This window comes from Drosophila obscura, unplaced genomic scaffold (genome assembly GCF_018151105.1).
Source record: "Drosophila obscura isolate BZ-5 IFL unplaced genomic scaffold, ASM1815110v1 contig_28, whole genome shotgun sequence".
Lineage (NCBI taxonomy): Eukaryota > Metazoa > Arthropoda > Insecta > Diptera > Drosophilidae > Drosophila > Drosophila obscura.
Window position 1 is genome coordinate 871,068 of NW_024542815.1, and position 19,877 is coordinate 890,944.

The window sequence follows — 19,877 nt, forward strand, 5'->3', positions numbered from 1 at the left end:
TTCGCTTCAGTGATGCCAACTATTCGTCTCAAAAAACGACAAAAAGTATGAGGGATATATATATATATATATATATTTAAAACAGGACAGACAGTTTATAGATCTACTTTTGATAGTGCTTAAGCTCATTAAGGGCATTTAAAGTTATAGAATCAAGCTCGGATAGGTGGAAGTTGGATATTTTTTCAAGCTGAGGCTGGTTTAAAAACGGACAGATCTGACGGGGAAAAAGGCGCAAATGACATCACTGGTTCGCGACAATGCTTTTAACATATGTATAGTATAACATTTCCATTCATAATGTTATGTTAATACAATGTTAACCGTTGTATGTTGTATGAAAACCGTTGGGAATGGCAAACAATTGTTGCGCGGCGTAACGGTCGCTAGAATTCAAATTTAAGCTTGTATTCAATCTAACAATATTTTAATTAGAATTGGAGCGTTTCTCCCCCAACTGCCATCCTATTAATAGCAAATTTTCTCTGCCCATTCCAAATTGTTATTTTTTAGGGTATTTTTTATTTAAGAAACAATTTAAACTAGTGGGGGGAATCATATTTTGGAACGTTCGGTCTTTACAGCCCGCAGCTTTATGCTCTGAATGGCCTCGTGCAGAATGCTGAGCACCATGTCCACGCGCTCCACGGTGGCATTTTCGCCCATGAGGCCAATGCGGAAGACGTGCTCCACAGTGGGCCCCAGGCCGCCGCTGATCTCCACGCTATATCTGTGGGAAGCCATGGGTTCGGTTCGGTTAGTATGGGAAGGGATTATGATACCAGAGGATTATGCTCTACTCACTTGCGCATGGCGTACTCTGCCACCTTCTTCCAGTCTACGCCGAACGGCACCTTAATGGTGTTGACGGTGGGCAGGCGCTCGTCCTCGCGCTGCACAAACATCTCCAGGCCGAGCTCCTCGATGCCCAGCTGCAGGCGACGCGAGCACTCCTGGTGGCGGCGCACCACAGCCTTCAGGCCCACGGCACAGAAGTGCGCGAGAGCCTCGCGCAGTCCGTACAGCAGTGTGGACGAGATAGTGTGATGGTAGATACGCGGCGTGCCGTAGCAGCCCCAGTACTGGCCGATGAGCAGGATGTCGAAATAGTAGACCTTTGGCTTGCTCTTGCGCTGCTTGATGTGGGTGAGGGCTCGCTTGCTGAAGGAGATTGGCGTGAGGCCGGCGGGGCCGCCGAGCGACTTCTGCGAGCCCGTGTACACCACGTCCACCTTCCACTCGTCCATGAGGAACTCGGTGCCGCCCAGCGAGGCCACAGTGTCTACCACAAGGAAGCAGTCGAACTGCCGGCACAGTTCGCCGATCTCCCGGATGTTTTGCTGAATGATTCCCGTCGACGAGTCGCCCTGGGCGACAAAAAAGACGCGCGGCCTGTGTGTCTCGAAGGCGAACTTGATCTCCTCCTGGCTTAACGCACGCCCGAAGCTGGCCTCCACATAGCGCACATCGGCGCCATAGCGTCGGGCCATGTCCGCGGCCCGATGTCCCCAGACGCCGGTGATGCCCAAGAGCACAACGTCTCCGTCCTCGATCAGATTGCAGAGTGACGCCTCCATGCCGGCGTGGCCAGCACCGCTGATGCACATGGTGGCATCGTTCAGTGTCTGGAAGATGTACTTGATGCCCTCCTTAACCTCGTCCATAATCTGTGAAGAAGAAAGACGCCTTGTACTTTGGATGCCAAACGAAGCCACCTACGGAGCCAGAGCTGATATGGCAGCACCCACTGAGGCCTACGAGCTTTCAGCTTGGCATGCAGCCTGATCTTGTGTTAGATGTCGGGCGGACTCTCTGCCTGCACACCCATGCATTCGAGTACGTTGCCTGCTAAAGATGATGCTGACTAGGGTAATCTCTGAACCCGGCCTCCCCGCCCCCCACTCATCCATTGTATCTCAATGGCTCAGACCAGGCCAGCTGATAAGGTAAACTGGAGCAACCATCAAAACAGTGCATGTCATTAATGCGACTGTCTTGATTGGAATCCTTTTTCAAATAGATCTTACGGTATGGGGACGGTACCCACCTGCAGGCATTCCGGATGCATGTGGCCCAGGACAGGATTGCTCATGGCCTCCAGCACTCGATGTGAGCAATTTGAGGGTCCTGGCCCCATCAGTGTCTTGCTGGGCACATAAAGCGGACGCTTGAGGACCAGAGGCGGCGGCACTTCCATTTCTGATTTCTCTGTGTTTCTCTCTTGAATGCTCTGATAATGGGCGGGGTTACGTAACCAGAAGATCTCTCCCTTTCTCTCTCTCTCTCTCGAACGGCTTATCAGTTGCACACACACACACACACACAAAAACAAAACAGGTGCTGGATGAGATTGGATTAGATTTTTGACAGATCTTGAGTGGCTCTGGCTGTAAGACCAAGATCTAACTGAGACGATTCGGCTGCACACTGGCGGCTTTATACATGTGTAGCTCCATCCCGAGTATGGCTGTGCCTTATCGATGAACTGAACGCACTTGAACAAATGGTAAATGATGCGATCTCTCTCCCTTATCTGATGATGGGGAGGGAGTGCTCTGCTCTGCTCTGCTGGGAGAAACTACGTCGTTCGCACGAATTCTCCGTGTGATAGCCTTCGAAAGGTTGGACGGAATGGGACTCATTGTGAAATTCGCCGAGCCTTGAGAGTAGTGGTAAGGGGGCATACAGGTCTCTGCTCTGTTTTCCACCCCACCAGTACTGCCCACCCAATTGATAAGATTCACGCATCATCTTTGACATTAGTCGGAAATGCATTGACCCCCCTGGTCAGTGTCGGCTACACACATTCGTTTGTGGTGAAATTCGTTATTTAGGCACCGCTGGCGGGGGGCACGACTCATTTTCGTTGCCACAAAGCACGATGGAACCCCTATGTATATTGAAAAATCCACTGCCTATATATTCGAATAGTAAACACACAAAAAACTGTCTACAAATATACTAAAAATAATTTTGTTTAACCCGAACACGGCCAAAGGCGCCAAAACAATTGCTGCTAAAACGATTTCCATGACTAGTACAGGATTTGTACCTTTTACAAAATGTAATCAATCACATGTACTAAGACATATGGCTAAAATATTTATTAAAGGCCTATTCAAGAGGTAAGCTCCAGGCTGCAGCTGCCCCGTTTGTACAGGCCTTAAACGATTCTGTTCTAACGAGTCTATTCAACAGGTTAAACACTCAAGTCTATCGATATATCGATGTCGGATGTCGCACTACACTGGGTATGTGTTTGAATATTTCATAATTTAATTTATTTTAATAATATTTAATTAGATCTATTGAGAATATCAATATAAATATATTATTTTCTTAGCGTCCATACTAATAGTAATACTATCGCCATTCCCAAAAATGATCACATACATATTTACTATCAATAAAAAATATACATCGATATATCCATATACATATATTTACCAGCCCTAACACAACGAAATATAAACATTTTAAATATAAACTGAATTCTAACCAACTGGAAACTAATCCTTGCCGTAGTTGATAAGCACAGCGAGGACGCAAGGAGCATGGAGCAGGGTGGTGACAAAATATATGACGACTTCTTCGACAGCCTTCGCAGGTGAGTGAGCATACTTGCTTCCCAAGGAGCAAAGCGGTCATCTGGTTTTATTGTGCCCTGCCCCCTTCAGCAATAATGGCCCACGTAACCTGAGCCAGATTTTCGAGGATGACATCAAGCCACTGGAGAACGAGTCCCGCAACATGCGCTACCAGCCGTCGTCGGTACTGAAGCAGCAGCAGAGACAGCAACAGAAAAATGAAAGCAAAGAAAAGCCCAGTTCCGCTCTCTGCCAGAAGTGGAACGTGGAGCCCGGCATTTGGACCACTGTGATTGCCAAGGTGGCGCACGCGTTCAGTGGCAGCGATGATATGGGGCGCGTGGGCGTGGCTCTTTCCCTGCACGGCGATGGCATCGCCAAGCTGATTCTGTACAAGACAAAGAGCAAGGTGCTAGCCAGCGTAGTGCTAACGGAGCCGAACGCATCTGTGATTGAGCGGGAGTCCTACATACAGTTCTACGCTGATGACCAGCGCTTCTGGAGCCTGCGCTTCTACCAGAACGCGGATGAGCAGGATATCATTCAGGCTTTGCGTAAATATGATCTGCCATGGACCGGTGCCGCTTCCAGTTGCATCTCATCTTCGATCTCGGATCAGGAAAGCAAACCAGAGAAAGATGTCAAAAAGAAGTCGCAGCTGCAGGTGCAGCCTCCCCAGCCACAGCCTCGGTCCCGTCTTGGGCCGAATGTAAACACAACCCATATCCCACCCGTGGAGCGTCCATTGGTAGACGATGTTTTAATGACGCCGGTGCCCCGTGCTATTGGGCTCAGTCACAGTAGCAGTAGCAGCAGCAGCAACTTGTTGCCGGTACGACCGGAGGAGGAGATTCACGACAGCCTAATGGTCGCCAAAAGGGACTCGGGGAACGAGATGGAAAACAAAATGGACACTATACTGCAGGCGATGCATCGCTTGGTAAGCGGCGCAGCCAGCAGCAGTACCCAGCTGATTGAGAAGCATCAGAACGCACATGAAAGCGAGGACGAGCTGATCGAGCTGGAGCAGAAGTTACTCAACCTCAAGCGTGAGAATCGCACTCTGGTGAAGAGCCTGCGGGCCAAAGAGCAGGCTCTGGAAGAGCTTCGCACATCCAGCAGTGTCCTCGGCGAGCAGAACAAAGAGCTGAAACAGCAGAACACGGCTCTGCTGGCGGCCATGGCCAGCAAGGCGTACGATCAGGTCAACAGTTCCTCCTGCACTAGCTGCCTCAATTGCGAGCAATCCGCAAGCCTCATATCAGTGCTTAAGCGTCAGGTGGCGTCGCTACAGAGTGCCATGGAGACAATGGCGGAATCAGACGCGGCTGTTCACAGAAACAGACTCTAGAGAGAGAGAGAGAGAGCAAGAAAGCAATGCTATATTTTTGTATTAAATATGTTTTCCCATGTATTATGCGTGCTTTTAGGATAACGAACGATTCGTGTATCCATCCGTTTTCCCCATCCCCCATCCCCCATCATGCAAATTATATACACATTGTGGTGGATTTGCATTCGTGTTTTTTTGTTGTTTTTGTATTTGCAGCACAATTCATGCAGTTTCTTCTGTTGCTTAAACCTAGGGGCTAGGACAAGTCTAGGGTTCAGTGATTTTTGTTTTTGTTTGGAGCTCGGAATTGGCTTCATCCGGCAGTCTACAAAATTGATAACGTTTTGGTTGGCCTCTGATTCTCGTTCAGGGGTATATCGTTAGTTAGTGTATCTTTAGCGTCGTATAAACAAGGTAGTACTCGTATGTATGTACGTATGTATAAAGGTAGTGATTCTCGTCACTGTGGAAGTGCACGTGTGTCCGTCCGACCCCATCTATCGTCGCCTTTCGTCGGAATCTGTCCGTCTGTTGTCTGCTTCGACAGTTGACAAACTAACTTATGGCCTAATATACATATATCTCGTCGCAGCATCGTCGTTGCTTACATCTAATCGGAAATCAAACTAGATACGGATAGTGCAGCCTTTGGACAGACACAGCGAAAGCAGCACCATAGCTGCTGGCAGGCATGCATCCTGCGTTAGTCAATGCGTTTAGTAGGTGTCGCTGTCGCTGAGGCTGCTCAGGTAGCTGCTTGCAGCTGGGGCGCTCGACCCGCCGACACGGTGACGCTTGCGCTTCACCTTGGTCTTCTTGCGACGCAGCATGGCCATTTCCTCCGCCTTGCGCTTGTACTTGCCCTGGCGCTTCTTCTTGCGTCCGTATTCGTCCGATTCGCTGGTGCTGGACTCCTCGTTATCGCTGGAATCCGATTCAGTGTCGCTGCTGGATGACTCCGATGTGGAGCTATCCGACGATGAGGAAGATGAGGTGCTGGAAGAGCGACGGCGCTTCGTCTTCCTTGTGCTACTGAGACTACTGCTGTGCTTCTTGGCCAGCTCTCTGTTGGCGCCGCCGCTGCCACTGTTCGACTTACTGTTGTTTGTTTTGCCGCCGCCGCCCTCGCTCTTCTCAGAGCTCTTTTTGTGTTTCTTGCTCTTACTCTTCTTCTTCTTCTTGCGCTTCTTGTGTCGCACTGATTTTGTTGGTTTCGTGTCAGTGGCCTCCACAGCCGCCTTTTTGTTCCTCTTCGAGCTGCTGCTGTGCCTCTTATCTTCTTTGCGTGCAGAAGTCGTGGTCGTCGTGATTGTTGTCAGCGGCGGCGGCAGTGCAGCTGACGCCTCGACGCCGCCTTTCAGCTCCTTGGCCCGCAGCTCAGTGAGCGGAGTCAAGTAGTCCAATTCCGAGTCAGAGCTGGTGCTCTCCACATCAAGCAGTATCTCCTTGTTGGGGTCCACCTGGAGAGGGCAAGAGAGCGAGGCGGCTTGTTTATTGTGGGGGGGACAACGTTGCCAAACATGCGGCTTTTTCTTACCTTGAGAAAATTCCGGCATTGGTAAGTCAGGTGACCTGCGTAGCCGCATTTTTTGCAGGCCGCTCGCAAGGTGTCCTTGTTAGCGTTGGCCAGCGGAAAGTTCATCTTGTTTGCTGCTCGACTGCGCGCTACCGACAGTCCTTTTTGCGTATTTTTTCGCCTGTTTTGTTAGCGAACCATTTATTTTGCCCTCAAACTCAAATTGAAGATGACAGACCGTATGTCGATATCAATCAAACGATATCGATTTGCGGTCAGTTGTTGTTGTCAGCGGCGCGGTATATCGCTTTCTGTCTGCCATCTCTGGGTGGGAAATCCACCGTGCACCGGTAAGATATGATTAGAAAGATATTTAAAATTGATGCATTGATGAGCTGTACACGATATAGTGCTCTATTTGAATTATTGAATTATTTCTACTGCCTAAAGCCAATAATGCCACATTGTATTGCATACATATGTGTAGCTGCAACTTTGTGACGTCATCAACATTGTCTCTACATGGCTGCGCCACCTTCAGCGGTCAGCGCCTTGCATTGTGCTGACAAAGACGGTGAAAGTGGGCTTATCGATAGTTGTGCAGACTCTAGTTCTTGTAAAATAAAAATGCTGTAAATTACGGAATTTTTTTTTTCGCACAGAATAACTGTAGTTGCCTCATCACGTAGCACGGCGCGTGGCAAATCGAAGTAACAGCTGTCCCCCCCGGTTGCAGGTTTCAGACCCCACGGACGCTTTCTTTCACCATTTTCGCACGCCCACACAAAGCACGTAAAATAGAATAGAGTTCGTTCGTACCATAGGTCGAGTGGCAAGAATCAGAGCAGCGCAGCAGTCAGCAAGATGCAACAGAATGCGGCCAGCAATCCGTTTTCAATGGCCACATACGTGGACCGGCCGCAGATGGGGCTGGATGTGGAGTTTGGCGCCGATCCGGCCAGCGGGGCAGCTTTCTTCCAGACCGATGGCCGCAAGCACGATGACCTCAAACAGATGCTGGATAGCAACAAAGACGGACTCAAGCTGGAGGCCATGAAGCGTATTATTGGCATGATTGCGCGTGGCCGCGACGCCAGCGACCTCTTTCCGTCCGTCGTCAAGAACGTCGTCTCGAAGAACATCGAGGTGAAGAAGCTCGTCTATGTCTACTTGGTGCGTTATGCCGAGGAGCAGCAGGACCTAGCCCTGCTCTCCATCTCCACATTCCAGCGTGCCCTGAAAGACCCCAATCAGCTGATCAGAGCCTCGGCCCTGCGAGTGCTCTCCTCCATTCGGGTCAGCATGATAGTGCCGATTGTGATGCTGGCCATACGCGACAGCGCCGCCGATCTGAGCCCGTATGTCCGCAAGACCGCGGCCCATGCCATACCCAAACTGTACTCCCTGGATGCCGAACAAAAGGACGAGCTGGTCATGGTGATCGAGAAGCTGCTCTCGGATCGCACCACGCTGGTGGTGGGGTCAGCGGTGATGGCCTTCGACGAGGTAAGTCGCTCACTCCCTCCCTCCAGTTTGTGCATTTGCAGTCTGATGATTTCCCCACCCCCCGTGTGATTTTAGGTCTGTCCGGAACGCGTAGATCTCATACACAAGAACTATCGCAAGCTGTGCAATCTGCTGGTAGATGTGGACGAGTGGGGTCAGGTGATAATCATCAATATGCTGACCCGCTATGCCCGCACACAGTTCGTCGATCCGAATGCCGATGAGGAGCTGCTTGACGGTGCCAGCGACAATGCAACACACAATGAGAGATTCTACGACGAGTCATCCAACAACTCCAACTCGTCCAACAGCGATGACGCCTCCAGCGATGAAGAGAAAAGCAAAGCGCGACCTGCAAACAACAGTAGCAACAACAACGGAGGAACCCAAGCCAGCTCCCCAAGCAGCAGCTACCACATCGATGTGGACCATCGCCTGCTGCTGCGCCAGACCAAGCCACTGCTTCAGTCGCGCAACGCCTCAGTGGTGATGGCCGTTGCACAGCTCTACCACCATGTGGCACCTCGCAACGAGGTGCAGCTGATAGCCAAGGCGCTCATTCGCCTGCTGCGATCCCACAAGGAGGTGCAGAGCGTGGTGCTCAATTGCATCGCCTCGATGTCTACCAAGCGCAAGGCCATATTTGAACCCCATTTAAAGTCGTTCTTTGTGCGCACCAGCGATCCCACGCACCTCAAGCTCCTCAAGCTGGATATACTCACCAACCTGGCGTCGGCCTCCAGCATCTCCCTGATCCTGCGCGAGTTCCAGACCTACATCTCCAGCAGCGATCGCTCCTTTGTGGCGGCCACCATACAGGCCATCGGCCGTTGTGCTGCTAGCATTAAAGAGGTAACCGAGACCTGTCTCAGCGGCCTGGTGCATCTGCTATCCAATCACGATGGTGAGTACACAGACTCCAAACCAGAAAACAGGAAACAGAAACCAGAGCTAATCGCTAATCCTATCCAATCTGTTTGCAGAGCATGTGGTGGCCGAGAGTGTGGTGGTAATCAAGCGACTGCTGCAGACAAAGGCCGCAGAGCACTTTGAGATTATCACACAAATGGCCAAGCTGATTGATTACATCAATGTGCCGGCTGCACGGGCCGCCATCATTTGGCTGATTGGCGAATACAATGAAAAGGTGCCGCTGATTGCACCTGATGTGCTGCGCAAGATGGCCAAGTCGTTTGTGGACGAGCAGGATGTGGTTAAGCTGCAGGTGTTGAATCTGGGCGTGAAGCTCTATCTGACCAATCCCCAGCAGACGTCGCTGCTGTGCCAATACGTCTTTACGCTGGCCCGCTACGACACCAACTACGATGTGCGGGATCGGGCCCGCTTCTTGCGCCAGTTCATCTTCCCGGCCAGCGGGGACAGCAGCGTCCTCACGCAGAGCGCCCGCCAGGTGTTTTTGGCCAGCAAGCCTGCACCCGTGCCGGAGAGCAAGTACCGTGACACCAACAACTTCCAGCTGGGCTCGCTCTCGCACTATCTGAATATGCCGGCCACTGGTTACAAGGAGCTGCCTACGTTTCCTGTCCTGGCACCCGACTCGAGTGTGCGCAACATCCCTGGCTTTGTGCAGGAGAAGCTGCCCAACGAAAGTTCACCTCTTTCGCACTCCAAGTCGGCCTCGGGCGGCAGCTCTCAGGGTGGCAGCAAAGAGCCACGTGAAAAGGGCTTCCTATCCGAGTCGGAGGACAAGTCCTCGGCATATTCCGAGTCCAGTAGCGGCAGCGGCACCAGTGACAGTGCCTCAAACTCTGATGACAGCGAAAGCAGTGACGAAGGACAGCAGGAAAAGCAAAAAGCGAAGCCAAAACTGGTCAACACTGATCCGAAAAAGTCGACTGCCGTGGAGAAGGAGTCGACAATGCTGATCGATGCAGGCAGCAATGAAGTAGATCTCACCACAACCACGACCAGCAACAGCAATCGCAACAAAAACAACATGAATATTAACAATAGCAATGCCGCTGGCGACTCGGGAACCTCGGACAGCGGGGAATCCTCCTCGTACAGCGGCAGCAGCAGCAGGAGCGGCAGCGGCAGTGATACGGCCAGCGAAAATGAACAGGAAGATCCAAAAAAGGAGAAGCAGCAGCAGCAGGAACCATCGAAGGCAATTCCAGAGACTCCAAAAGCTGCCAAGCAGACAAAAAGTAATCTGGACTTGCTCCTCGATCTGGATGACATACCGCCCATCGGTCCCGTGATGACACCCTCGCTGGGTGGCTTCCTGACGCCAGGTAATCCAAATCAAAGCTAAACACAAAATGTTCAACTGGATTCCTAATTGATTCTCCTTCCCCTGCATAGGTACACCCCTGATGGGTGGACAGGCTGCTCCTTTGCAGCCGCAGCATGCACGCAATCGAATCGAGTTGGTCGGACCCTCGCACATCGAGTTCAAGCACAAGGAGCTCCTTAATAAGGTGAGCGGCCACGGCCTGCAGCTGGGCTACCGCTTCACGCGTGCCCCCCACCTCTTCTCCTCGAGCATGTGCTCCATTGAGCTGCAGTTCCACAATCGCGGCGAGAAGGAGATCGTTGGCATTCGGCTGGGCCAGCAGACATTGCCCGCGGGCATGCAGCTAAACGAATTTAATCCCGTGACGATGCTGCAGCCACAGCAAATGGCCAGTGGCATACTGGGTGTGGACTTTAATGACTCCACCCATGCCATCGACCTGGAGCTGCTGTCCAGCGCAGGAAGCTCGCGGGTGCAGCTGAAGCCGCCGGTGGGAGAGCTGGTCAGGGCCGTCCAGATTGGAGAGAGCTGCCATCGCGAGGAGCGTGCCAAGCTGCGGGGCATGAACGAGCATCAGTGCGAGCTACGCGGCATCCAGCGGGAGATGATCGATGTCGCAGCGCTCAAGCAAAAGGTCTTCGAGAGCATCAATGTGGCCCACACGCACAGCTCGCCCACCGCCCAAGTGCACTGCTTTGCGGGGCAGACGCTCAGCTCGAAGAGCCTCGTGCTGCTCACCCTCCACTGGCAGACGGACGAGGCCCTCACGCTGTTGGTTAACTGCGAGAAGATGGTCATCGGCTCCATGGTGCTCAACGAGCTGCGAAACGCGCTCCAGCTTAGCTTTGCCATGTGAGCAGCAGTGTCTAGCACGAGAATGAGCGAGATGGCGATGCATGAGGAACGCGGCGCCGAGAAGGGCAATCGAGATCAAATGATGAAAGCCTCTCACAACGTAAACCTAAGCATTCAGATAGCTATACATATATACACACATACATAAATCATGATGATGATTCTACTGCTTTTATTATTCCTATATACAACAAAGTCGTGCGACAACAGCAAATTCCAGAGGACTAATCCAATTTCTGCCCCCAGATGCCTCCTCCTACTCCTCTTTCCCTAGATAGATATGCTATATGCGAGTGTGTGTACCATTTTGCATGATTGTATGTGTATGTCGCATGTGTCCTGCACTATATATATAAATATTTGTACTATATACACGTGTATATCCATCCGTATATGGGATACACTTTTACTTGGATCGTACTCTCTCTTGTACTTGTACTCGTAACTCGTGTTTGATGTTGTAAATCTGTTGCCTTCGTGCTCTATGCGGCCTTCTTCAAAACGTAGCAAAGACAAACGAATATCGAATCTATACATACATACATATATATATATATACATATATATATTATTCGTCCTATTAAAAACAGCGCAAATACTGAATGAAATGAAATGAAAAACTTAAAGAAATATTAATAATAAATATAAAAAATGTTAACGCATTCATCTGCCTGAGAAACCAAACAAAAATGTGCTAAACAAAAGTCTTCTCCTTGCCATGGTCTTGGGAGTGTGATTATTGTACCACAGGACTTAGTAATTTTGGGAGAACAACAAAAATACCCCCTTATCAGTGAAACTTGACTCGAGCAGCGGCACTCTGCGGCATTCGCTTGTGCGTCTCGAGACGTAGTATGTGCCTTCGAATTTGCATATTTTTTCCATGTAACTCTCTGAGAATTGAAGTATTTGAAATTTAACTTTGATTTTTTTATTCTTTTCTTTTTTGTTTAATAAATCTGTTAGTATAATAATTATTTTAATAGAAATTCTCTAAACATTATCGACATTTAAATTACAGTCAACGATGATCAATGCAATTTAAAAGATGAACTGCTGTTGGCCAAGTTTATTTGCGCTTGCGAGTTTTCTTCTTGCCCGTAGACTGGGGCGTTGATGTGGCCTGGGACACCAGAACATTAGCAAATTGATCCTCGTCTGGCAGTTCTGGCAGTGTCTTGGCTTCCATTTGCTTCTGGAAAGCCTTACTGTGTATCCCCTCAACAAACAGATTTTTTTTCACGGGCTTCTTTGTTATCATGTTGATTTTAGCACCTCCCTTTCCCTTGTTAGGCTCAGGCGCTTTGGAGGAGTCTTCATCATCATCAAATACCAGCTTAGTCATAATTTTCTTAGGAGGCTTTGTGGATGGTCCGGCCATCTCCATAGCGGCCAAAACTGCAGCGCCAGCGGCTGCTTTGTTCGATGTGGTAGCCACAGTAGCGGCGGAGGCGGCTCCTTCGTTAGTTTTTGTCTTCTTTCTAGGCTGCAGTTGGGGTAACGAGAAGATTGTAGGTACATATCTACACGAAATTAGGTGAGAGGATTTTTTCTACTTACTTGATTTGTTTTGCGCTCTGAAGGCTTTGCAGGCTTTTCCTTTGATGGGGGAGATGCCTTTGCGGCCTTCGGCTTTGGTTTAGCTTTGGGTTGCGACTTAGCTTTCGTTTTGCTCTCTTTAGGCTTCGCTCCATTCGTCGGTTTCGGGTTCTCCTCTTCGGCCGCTTTCTTGGCCTTGGCTTCTTCTTTGGCCTTGACTTTTTCCTCCTGTTCCTTGGCTCTTTCTCTGGCCTTCTTCTCCGCTTTGGCCTTATTGGCTTTCATTTTTTCCAATGCTTTTCTTTCATTCTTTGTGGATTGCGAAAGCTTGAATGAAAATTTATTCTGCGTCACCTGACCGCTGGCCACGGCTAGCTTGAGTACCTTGTACAGCAGCTTAAAAAAGCGCTGCTCGTTCTCCATCGGATGGCCATTGCTCTTGAGGTACTTGACAATGGCCCGAACCGATGATCCGTTTCTATTGTTCAGTGCTTCGATTGCATCCATTGCCATCTCGAGTACAGTGTCATTGCGCTTACGCCTTTCTGGCTTTGTTGCTGGGATCTTCGATCCGTCATCGGGCGGCGGAGTGGGATATATAGGCGGAGGTGAAGTCTCCCCTTCGGTTTTGTAACTATCATCCTCCTCCTCCAGGTGCTCTTTCTCTGCCGGAGCTTTTGTCACTCCAACGGCCCCCTCTTCATCGTCGGTCAGATCAGCATCTTCTTCATCGTCGGTTCGCACTGGCTTTTCTTTCTCAGACTCTGAAGCTGACCTCTCGGACTGGGACTTACTTTCTTCGGAATATTCGTTTTCACTTTCTTCGTCCGTACCGTTCATCTTTATGCAAATTTGGTTCAACAATCACAATAATTTAACAGAGCACAAAACAAGACGAACATCGAACAATCAGTAATTAAATGGTGCAGTAATGCCAATCCAATGTCATACGGTACAATCGCAGATAATGCAAGACCAAAAAAGAATACAGACTGACGGGCAAAATGGTTGTCACAAAGTGTGAGCATTTTAACTGTTAATCCTAAGCGGGAGATCATGAAATCAGTTCTGAGTGGGAGAGTAACATTCTGCTTTCGCACTCACTAGTTGCCTGTTCTAAAGAGCGAGCTTTAAGTGCAACTGTTTGTTCTCTGACTCAACAAGTGGAGCTTAGAGTCAGTGATGCCCAAGAGCACTCAGAAAGCTAAAGCTAAGCCCCTCGATCATGAATTTTACATGTCATAGTTTCTGGAAAAAACCTTTTACATATTAACATATAATGTTTACTTATAGAAGCAGTAAAATAAAAGAAAATATGGTATTTGCAGCATTGATAAAATAAAAAATTGGATTTAGTTTTCAAATATTTTGATGTTTATTCACGCTTGTTCTTTGTTGCTTTTTCCACTCATCACCAAAAATAATAGAATATATTGTTATTTAAGAAGTCAGCTGCTGCTGTTCATTCAAACGAAATTCATTGATCCGGCTGGGTCTTCATACGTAGTAGATCATGGGTCATACATATGTAAATACATATATCGTGGGTTAGTAGTACATAAATAACACGTTTCTCAAATCCTACGCTGCTTTCTCTGCCTGTGTCCGTGTGTGTGGGTCCGGGTGTCCGGATAGCCGGATTTCCGTCTGTGGAAGTGTCTGTGCCTGCGTTTAGTGTACTAAGTTGGGGGATTCTGCACAATTAAAAAGCTCAATTTCATGCTTATCATATAAACGATTTTGGTTTTGATCGCTAGGTTAGTTTAGTTTTAGTTTTGGTTTTTGTTTGGATTTGGATTTGCTACTGCACTCAAAAAAACCCATTGATTCAAGTAGTACGAGTAGTTATTAGTAGTTGTAGTTGAGTTTGAAGTGTTACGAGTAGAGGTTAGGCTAGGTAAGGTTCGGTTAGGCTAGGCGTCTTTTGTTTGTTTGTTTGCTTTTGCTTTTGCATCCAAGTTAAGAGTTCAACGAACGGTTTGAAAGTTGAAAGTTCGAAAACGATGAGTGAGTGAGTGAGTGAGTGAATGTGTGAGGCTGATCAATGAGCTAGAAAGCTTCTAGTATGTATTCTAGTGTATGTATTGTTTAATAAGGGGTGCACTAATCTTTCGTTCAGTTTACGTATGATGTGGGAAAATGTGTGTATGTAGATGGGAGCGTTTGCCGGTAAGACAATGAGTAATAGTTTGGTGTGCTATATGAGTAGAGTAGGGATAGTATGGATATATATGCGGGTTATATATATGTATATGATGTTTTTGGGTATGTCGCATGTATTGTATTCCGGGGTTTGTATGTATAATCTCGACCAGGCATTGAGCGTTTTGTATATATAGTGCGGTATTATCCTTCTCTCCTCGTAGAATTATCATATGCCGCAGCCTTCGATTTGCTTCACTTTTATATAAAACTAGTTGATTTTTTATTTTTGTATTTTTTTTGTTTGTGGTTTTTTCTCTCTTTTAAATGTATATGTATGTATATGCCATGTATGTATATATCGATTTATGTGTGTATGTCTAAGGATGATTTTCAATCACTTATTGTTACGTACGGTGTTTGGTATAACATGCTTTTTGCTTGGAATAGCCAAACAAGATGGACAGCAACTTTCGCCCTCTTCTGTTCGTTCCTTCATTTCTACCCGGTTTCGTATTCATCTGCCGTTCTTCCTGTTGCTCTCTTTTGTTCTTTTCTTTCTAATGGTGTGGGGTGGTGGGGGTCTGGTGTTTATTGGCTTCTTTTTTTTTAACGAATAACGAAATTTGTTGCAGCGATTTGCAAGCGAAGTTCTTTGGGTTAGTGTTGGGAGGGCCGGCTCAAAAGGGGAGGGGATGGGGCTTAAACGGACGGATTGGTACCGTTAGTTCGGTTAACCGTTCGATGCCTGCTGCTGGTGCATTACATACATATATCGTTCGATTGTTTTTTTGGTTTTTCATTTCGTTCAGTTATCGCTATGCATAAGTATTCGACTGAGGTGCGGCTGCATTCCCGCTCAGAATCAGAGAATCGAGAGATCAGTTTTGGGTTGCTTGGTTGTTTGGTTGCTTGTTTGGGTGGGGGAGTGGGTGGTCTTTTTTTGGGATGGGATGTGTGTGTGTGCACAGTCTACTCCGCTGTGACGTCAATTCCGTACACCTTCCGTCCTGCTTGCGTCGCCTCTCTGAAGTTCAATGCTCTGTGCCTGCTGCTGTTGTGTTTCGATTTTTTTGATTACGCCATTATTATTCAGTTATATATGCAGTATATATATATATCTATATATTATATACTTGTGTTTTGGTTTGTGGGAGCATGTGTGTGTGTGTGTATGTCTGTATGGCCCGATAGCTAAAGCATTTTATGTGGGTTTTATCGACTCTGCTTATTGGATTTAACTGCAGCTTCGTCTAAGGCCGGCAGGCAATGCTCTCCCCGTGCTTAGAGTTTCTTATACCAATATAGATAGTGTTCACCGTCCTCGACCATTAGCTCATCGACACCTTAAAAACAGAAGAAGCCATGGAAGCCAGAAGGGAAATATAAAATTATCCAAGACACAGCACTTACCAACAGGCGCAATAAGCTGATTCCCAGGCGTATTATTGGGATCGGGTAGTTCGGGCAATCGATAGAGCAGCCAGTAGTGGTACCTAGCAGGGATGATCGGATTGGGACATTGTGCCTATAGAATACTATACCATAGAAGAGCACCAGAGCTGCTACTCACCCTCGGGGCTCCTCCTTCTTGCCATACAGGGTGTGTACGTAGTGGCCATTGGGCCATTCGCGCGCTTCGAAGATGAATCTGTGGGAGTCGAAGAGAGCATAAGGGCACAAGAGCTTGAGATCTTTCAGTATAACACTTACCTGGGATCCATTTCGGCCGCCTGGGTCATGGCCTTGAAGAAGCTGGTGTTCTTCGGGGAGACCAGGGACAGGGAGAAGGCCTCGCTCACATTGGAGCCCACCCAGAGTGTGTAGGTGTAGGAGATGTTCTTCGCGTCCGACTCCTCGGCCGAAGAACTCAGGCCAAAAGGCACCGCCAGCTTGGGCTCACCGTTCTCTGTGCGGCGGAAGGGAGACAAGAAGAAAGAAGAGCTTTAGATGAGGAGGGGAGTCATCAGTGGTGAGGGGACACCTTACCCGTTGGATCGCTGCTCTCCCGTATCACATGATCGCACTGGAGGGCGCGCACAGCACCGAGGCCCTTCCAGCCCAGGGCCAGGATAATGTCTGCGGTGAGTCCGACACCGATGTCCGGCTCCTGACCATCCTGAAGCGGTTCCTCGCTCCAGCCGCCGTCGGCCCGCTGCCGGCTGAGAATGTAGCGCGAGGCAGCCGTGCGGTTCCAGTGCCCGGCCGGATCGTATTCCAGATCCTGCAGCGCCTGCATAGCTAGGGCCGTGCTACGCAGCGATCCGAAGCTACCGCGCTGGTCCTGTAGGCTGGCCAGGCCGCGGGCGGGCCGTCGGACAAAGTGCTGCAGATGGCGATGGCGGTGATCGGTGACGATGCACCGCAGGGCCAGTATGACCATGGCAATGGCATCCACGCTCTGGTCCGTCACACCGCTGGCGATGTCCAGGAGACGACGTATCTGCCGCTTCCGTACATGCGCCGCCGAGCTGCAGGCGGACAGTGTCGTGAGGGCGAACTCGATGTCCTGGGCCGGCTCATGGTGCTGCAGCGTGGCCACCAGATCGTGGCCGTGGAAGTGCTTGGGGTCCTTGCACAGGGACCCCAATGCCAGCACATAGCGCGCCAGCTTATCCAGATTGAGGGGCTTGGGCAGCGTGTGGTGGCGGTCGAGCATCGCCAGTATCTCGATTTCCATTTCCTTTACGGACAGCGTGTCCTCCAGCTCCTGGATCACCTGCATGTGCCCATCGGCACTCTCGTTGGGATCCCGGCCGCCAGACAGCTCTTTCGCTAGGATCACCACATGGGTGTCGTTGCCCCAGCCGTAGTCCGAGGCTCGCTTCTCCTTCAGCCAATCCAGGGCTCGCAGTATAGCCTCCTGTTCGCCCTTGGTGGGGCTCGCCGAGCCGATGATCTCGTGCTGGTGCGGATCAGCACCTCCTCCTCCTCCAGTGGCATTGGAGCCAGGCCCAGCTGTGGGTGGGGCCATGCCCTGTCCCAGGGGTGTGGCCTCCTGTTGATCCTGATGGGCGATGGACGTTGTGGTTGTGGCCACGCTCTGGTTACTGTTTGCGTGTTGGTTGTGGTTGTTGTTCTCGTTGTTGGTGTTCTGCTCATCGCTGGCATCGTTATTGGTGTTGCCGCTGCTCACCGTGAGATTGTCAAAGTCCGTGGTTATCATGGCCGACGCCGTACTGGAGCTGGCCGTGACAGCTGGAGCAGCCGCAGCAACGGTAGAGGCAACTCCGGAGGCGGCAGTGACCACGGCCCCATCAGAGCCAGAGGCATGTGCAGGGGCAGGCGCCGCTGCCAAAGTCACATTCTCCGTCAGCGTTGACAGCGGCAGGCAGCCCACAAAGAAAAACAAGGGAAGCAAGAGCAGTAGCAGCGGTGGCGACGACATCTTGGTTGAGGAGGGTCTGCAAAGGAAACGAATAGAGGATTAGTTCTACTTGTTATTCTGGTGCTCTCTCTTGCCAGAGTGGAGATGAGGAGAGGCGTTGCCTTGAACTCAATTTCCAGCGCGTTGCGACTCACGTCATGCAATTTATCGATAATCGCGAACAGCGATCGATATGCAGGACATGGATGGAACAAAGGCACAGCACATCACAGCACAGTCACATCAGCACCACAGTCACTCACTCACCCACTGGGCTCACGCTCACCTCACCCTCACCCTCAGCCACCTTCCACTGCTGCTCCCAGCCATCCTTCAACCACCTTCCACCATCCACCCATCACTTAGTCATCAAATTAAATAAATGCAAAGACTAGACAAAGTCCTTCATTTCATTCTTGTTGCTGTTGCTGTGTGCGTTGGTGGTTGGGGGCGGGGGGGTTGAGGTTGTGGTTGAATTGGGCTGGGCTGGGTGGCTCGGCGGCAGTGGTTCGAGTGCGCGGGTGCGGCAGCAAAGCCGTTTAAATGCTTCTGACAATAAAATTTGAACAAAACAGCAGGCTTACATAATAATACAATAACAACAATCTCGTGGCGGGGCGGGGGGCGTCTGCGATTGGCGACTGACGACAGCCGTTTGCTTTCCTTTCCGACCGGACGAAACTCAACGAAATTGCTATCGCAATCGCAATCGCCTCAAGTCCAGCCTGGAGAGTATTATCCTTAGGGTTCCAGCTGGTGGGATGCTGGGGCACACTTCTCGCTGCAATCAGTTTATGTTTTTTGCTTCCCTGGACCTTTTGCCTTTCGCCTTGCTGGGGGGAGTGGCCCTTCCCTGCCTTTCTTGCCTGCCTGTGTGTGCAATTCGCCTATGGTATCCTTTTTTCTCTTTCTTTGTTCTCGAGTCCTCGAGCACCTCTCTCACTCGCGTCGTGTTTATCACTCGATTGGTATTTGGCGAATGGGAATTTCTCTCGCTTTCTGCTGTTTGGAATTCAATAATTTTCCGAGTTGGAGGAATCGGGACGAAAACGTGACTGTGCGCGCAGCGTTGCCACAGTGCTGTGGGACAAGTGCAAGTGCAAGGATGTGTCAAATAGCTGGTAGCCTTGTCCAAAGAGAAGAGTTGTCACCCTCCTTCGATTAGGTTCGCGCTCAACTTCCATTTTAAATGAATAGATCAATTTTGGCTATGGATTATACTTTATAAGCGTCCTTCTAGCTGTTATATACATCTGCACAAATCTAGCACCTACATATATGGTATATGGTACCCCGATTTCCTAAATCAACAACAGCGGCAACCTTTACATGCTGCCCAGCAACATGATGCTGCTGTAAAAATAATATGGAAACAAGTACAAGCGCAGCCAAAGAATGTGTCTCTAACCACGATTTCATTAACGTAATCTCCCACAAACGCAGACTAATCCATTACATTTTAATCTGTTCAAAATCGCAGGATGGTTGCTGTTGGCAGGTTCTAGAACTGCAACTCTGTCTGAAATATTTCTGTCGGCAAATGCTGTTGCATGCGTAAAATGTTTGTTTGTTTACAAGGTGTCGGGTCAAGAAAAATAAATATGAAAAGTCATGTCGGGTGCAGAGGGGTGCAGGCTAAAGTGAATCCTTACTATTCTATTGTTCACTATTTTCAATGTCCACTGTACAAAATCATTGTTGCACCGTATATGCTTACGTACGGCAGCGGCCATTTTTGCGTGTTGTTTCTTTTCCGCCATCTTCGCTCTTTTTTG

At 49.4% G+C, this 19,877-nt stretch overlaps 6 protein-coding genes across 6 annotated transcripts; 2 read left to right on the forward strand and 4 right to left on the reverse strand.

The window, feature by feature from the left end:
- Window positions 1-502: 502 nt before the first annotated feature.
- Window positions 503-2,422, reverse strand: LOC111070167 (3-hydroxykynurenine transaminase). Its single transcript, XM_022360530.2, has 3 exons — window positions 2,048-2,422; window positions 805-1,667; window positions 503-730 (listed from the first exon to the last, which is right to left on the reverse strand). The coding sequence occupies exons 1-3, from the start codon at window positions 2,195-2,197 to the stop codon at window positions 556-558; spliced, it is 1,188 nt and encodes a 395-aa protein (XP_022216222.1). The 5' UTR covers window positions 2,198-2,422; the 3' UTR covers window positions 503-555.
- Window positions 2,423-2,982: 560 nt separating this feature from the next.
- Window positions 2,983-4,951, forward strand: LOC111070165. Its single transcript, XM_022360528.2, has 4 exons — window positions 2,983-3,125; window positions 3,199-3,251; window positions 3,526-3,607; window positions 3,678-4,951. Exons 1-4 carry the CDS (start codon window positions 3,031-3,033, stop codon window positions 4,936-4,938), a joined length of 1,491 nt encoding a protein of 496 aa, XP_022216220.2. The 5' UTR covers window positions 2,983-3,030; the 3' UTR covers window positions 4,939-4,951.
- A 129-nt stretch (window positions 4,952-5,080) lies between these two features.
- LOC111070168 (protein SREK1IP1) lies at window positions 5,081-6,695 on the reverse strand. The gene is made up of 2 exons (XM_022360531.2): window positions 6,458-6,695; window positions 5,081-6,380 (listed from the first exon to the last, which is right to left on the reverse strand). Exons 1-2 carry the CDS (start codon window positions 6,560-6,562, stop codon window positions 5,637-5,639), a joined length of 849 nt encoding a protein of 282 aa, XP_022216223.1. The 5' UTR covers window positions 6,563-6,695; the 3' UTR covers window positions 5,081-5,636.
- A 312-nt stretch (window positions 6,696-7,007) lies between these two features.
- Window positions 7,008-11,655, forward strand: LOC111070163 (AP-3 complex subunit beta-2). The gene is made up of 4 exons (XM_022360526.2): window positions 7,008-7,942; window positions 8,018-8,846; window positions 8,926-10,197; window positions 10,268-11,655. Exons 1-4 carry the CDS (start codon window positions 7,301-7,303, stop codon window positions 11,053-11,055), a joined length of 3,531 nt encoding a protein of 1,176 aa, XP_022216218.2. The 5' UTR covers window positions 7,008-7,300; the 3' UTR covers window positions 11,056-11,655.
- Window positions 11,656-11,984: 329 nt separating this feature from the next.
- On the reverse strand, window positions 11,985-13,615 carry LOC111070166 (histone H1-like). The gene is made up of 2 exons (XM_022360529.2): window positions 12,615-13,615; window positions 11,985-12,540 (listed from the first exon to the last, which is right to left on the reverse strand). The coding sequence occupies exons 1-2, from the start codon at window positions 13,431-13,433 to the stop codon at window positions 12,124-12,126; spliced, it is 1,236 nt and encodes a 411-aa protein (XP_022216221.2). The 5' UTR covers window positions 13,434-13,615; the 3' UTR covers window positions 11,985-12,123.
- Window positions 13,616-13,959: 344 nt separating this feature from the next.
- On the reverse strand, window positions 13,960-19,176 carry LOC111070066 (uncharacterized protein CG3556). Its single transcript, XM_041594469.1, has 6 exons — window positions 18,687-19,176; window positions 16,725-18,139; window positions 16,449-16,644; window positions 16,309-16,386; window positions 16,149-16,231; window positions 13,960-16,081 (listed from the first exon to the last, which is right to left on the reverse strand). The coding sequence occupies exons 2-6, from the start codon at window positions 18,121-18,123 to the stop codon at window positions 16,020-16,022; spliced, it is 1,818 nt and encodes a 605-aa protein (XP_041450403.1). The 5' UTR covers window positions 18,124-18,139; window positions 18,687-19,176; the 3' UTR covers window positions 13,960-16,019.
- Window positions 19,177-19,877: the final 701 nt, after the last annotated feature.

What these genes read in the sequence shown, in the direction of transcription:
- LOC111070163 (XM_022360526.2), top strand. Translation starts at nt 7,301, where the DNA reads ATGCAACAGAATGCGGCCAGCAATCCGTTTTCAATGGCCACATACGTG. An exon ending in CGGTGATGGCCTTCGACGAG is followed by an intron (nt 7,943 to 8,017) that starts GTAAGTCGCTCA and finishes GTGTGATTTTAG; the next exon opens with GTCTGTCCGGAACGCGTAGA. An exon ending in GGGTGGCTTCCTGACGCCAG is followed by an intron (nt 10,198 to 10,267) that starts GTAATCCAAATC and finishes TCCCCTGCATAG; the next exon opens with GTACACCCCTGATGGGTGGA.
- LOC111070168 (XM_022360531.2), bottom strand. Translation starts at nt 6,562, where the DNA reads ATGAACTTTCCGCTGGCCAACGCTAACAAGGACACCTTGCGAGCGGCC. An exon ending in AATGCCGGAATTTTCTCAAG is followed by an intron (nt 6,381 to 6,457) that starts GTAAGAAAAAGC and finishes TGCCCTCTCCAG; the next exon opens with GTGGACCCCAACAAGGAGAT.
- LOC111070166 (XM_022360529.2), bottom strand. Translation starts at nt 13,433, where the DNA reads ATGAACGGTACGGACGAAGAAAGTGAAAACGAATATTCCGAAGAAAGT. An exon ending in CAGAGCGCAAAACAAATCAA is followed by an intron (nt 12,541 to 12,614) that starts GTAAGTAGAAAA and finishes CCCCAACTGCAG; the next exon opens with CCTAGAAAGAAGACAAAAAC.
- LOC111070165 (XM_022360528.2), top strand. Translation starts at nt 3,031, where the DNA reads ATGACTAGTACAGGATTTGTACCTTTTACAAAATGTAATCAATCACAT. An exon ending in CGGATGTCGCACTACACTGG is followed by an intron (nt 3,252 to 3,525) that starts GTATGTGTTTGA and finishes TCCTTGCCGTAG; the next exon opens with TTGATAAGCACAGCGAGGAC. An exon ending in TTCTTCGACAGCCTTCGCAG is followed by an intron (nt 3,608 to 3,677) that starts GTGAGTGAGCAT and finishes TGCCCCCTTCAG; the next exon opens with CAATAATGGCCCACGTAACC.
- LOC111070066 (XM_041594469.1), bottom strand. Translation starts at nt 18,123, where the DNA reads ATGTCGTCGCCACCGCTGCTACTGCTCTTGCTTCCCTTGTTTTTCTTT. An exon ending in GGAGAGCAGCGATCCAACGG is followed by an intron (nt 16,645 to 16,724) that starts GTAAGGTGTCCC and finishes TCCGCCGCACAG; the next exon opens with AGAACGGTGAGCCCAAGCTG. An exon ending in TCAGCTTATTGCGCCTGTTG is followed by an intron (nt 16,082 to 16,148) that starts GTAAGTGCTGTG and finishes TCTGTTTTTAAG; the next exon opens with GTGTCGATGAGCTAATGGTC.
- LOC111070167 (XM_022360530.2), bottom strand. Translation starts at nt 2,197, where the DNA reads ATGGAAGTGCCGCCGCCTCTGGTCCTCAAGCGTCCGCTTTATGTGCCC. An exon ending in TGCATCCGGAATGCCTGCAG is followed by an intron (nt 1,668 to 2,047) that starts GTGGGTACCGTC and finishes TCTTCTTCACAG; the next exon opens with ATTATGGACGAGGTTAAGGA. An exon ending in GCAGAGTACGCCATGCGCAA is followed by an intron (nt 731 to 804) that starts GTGAGTAGAGCA and finishes GGCTTCCCACAG; the next exon opens with ATATAGCGTGGAGATCAGCG.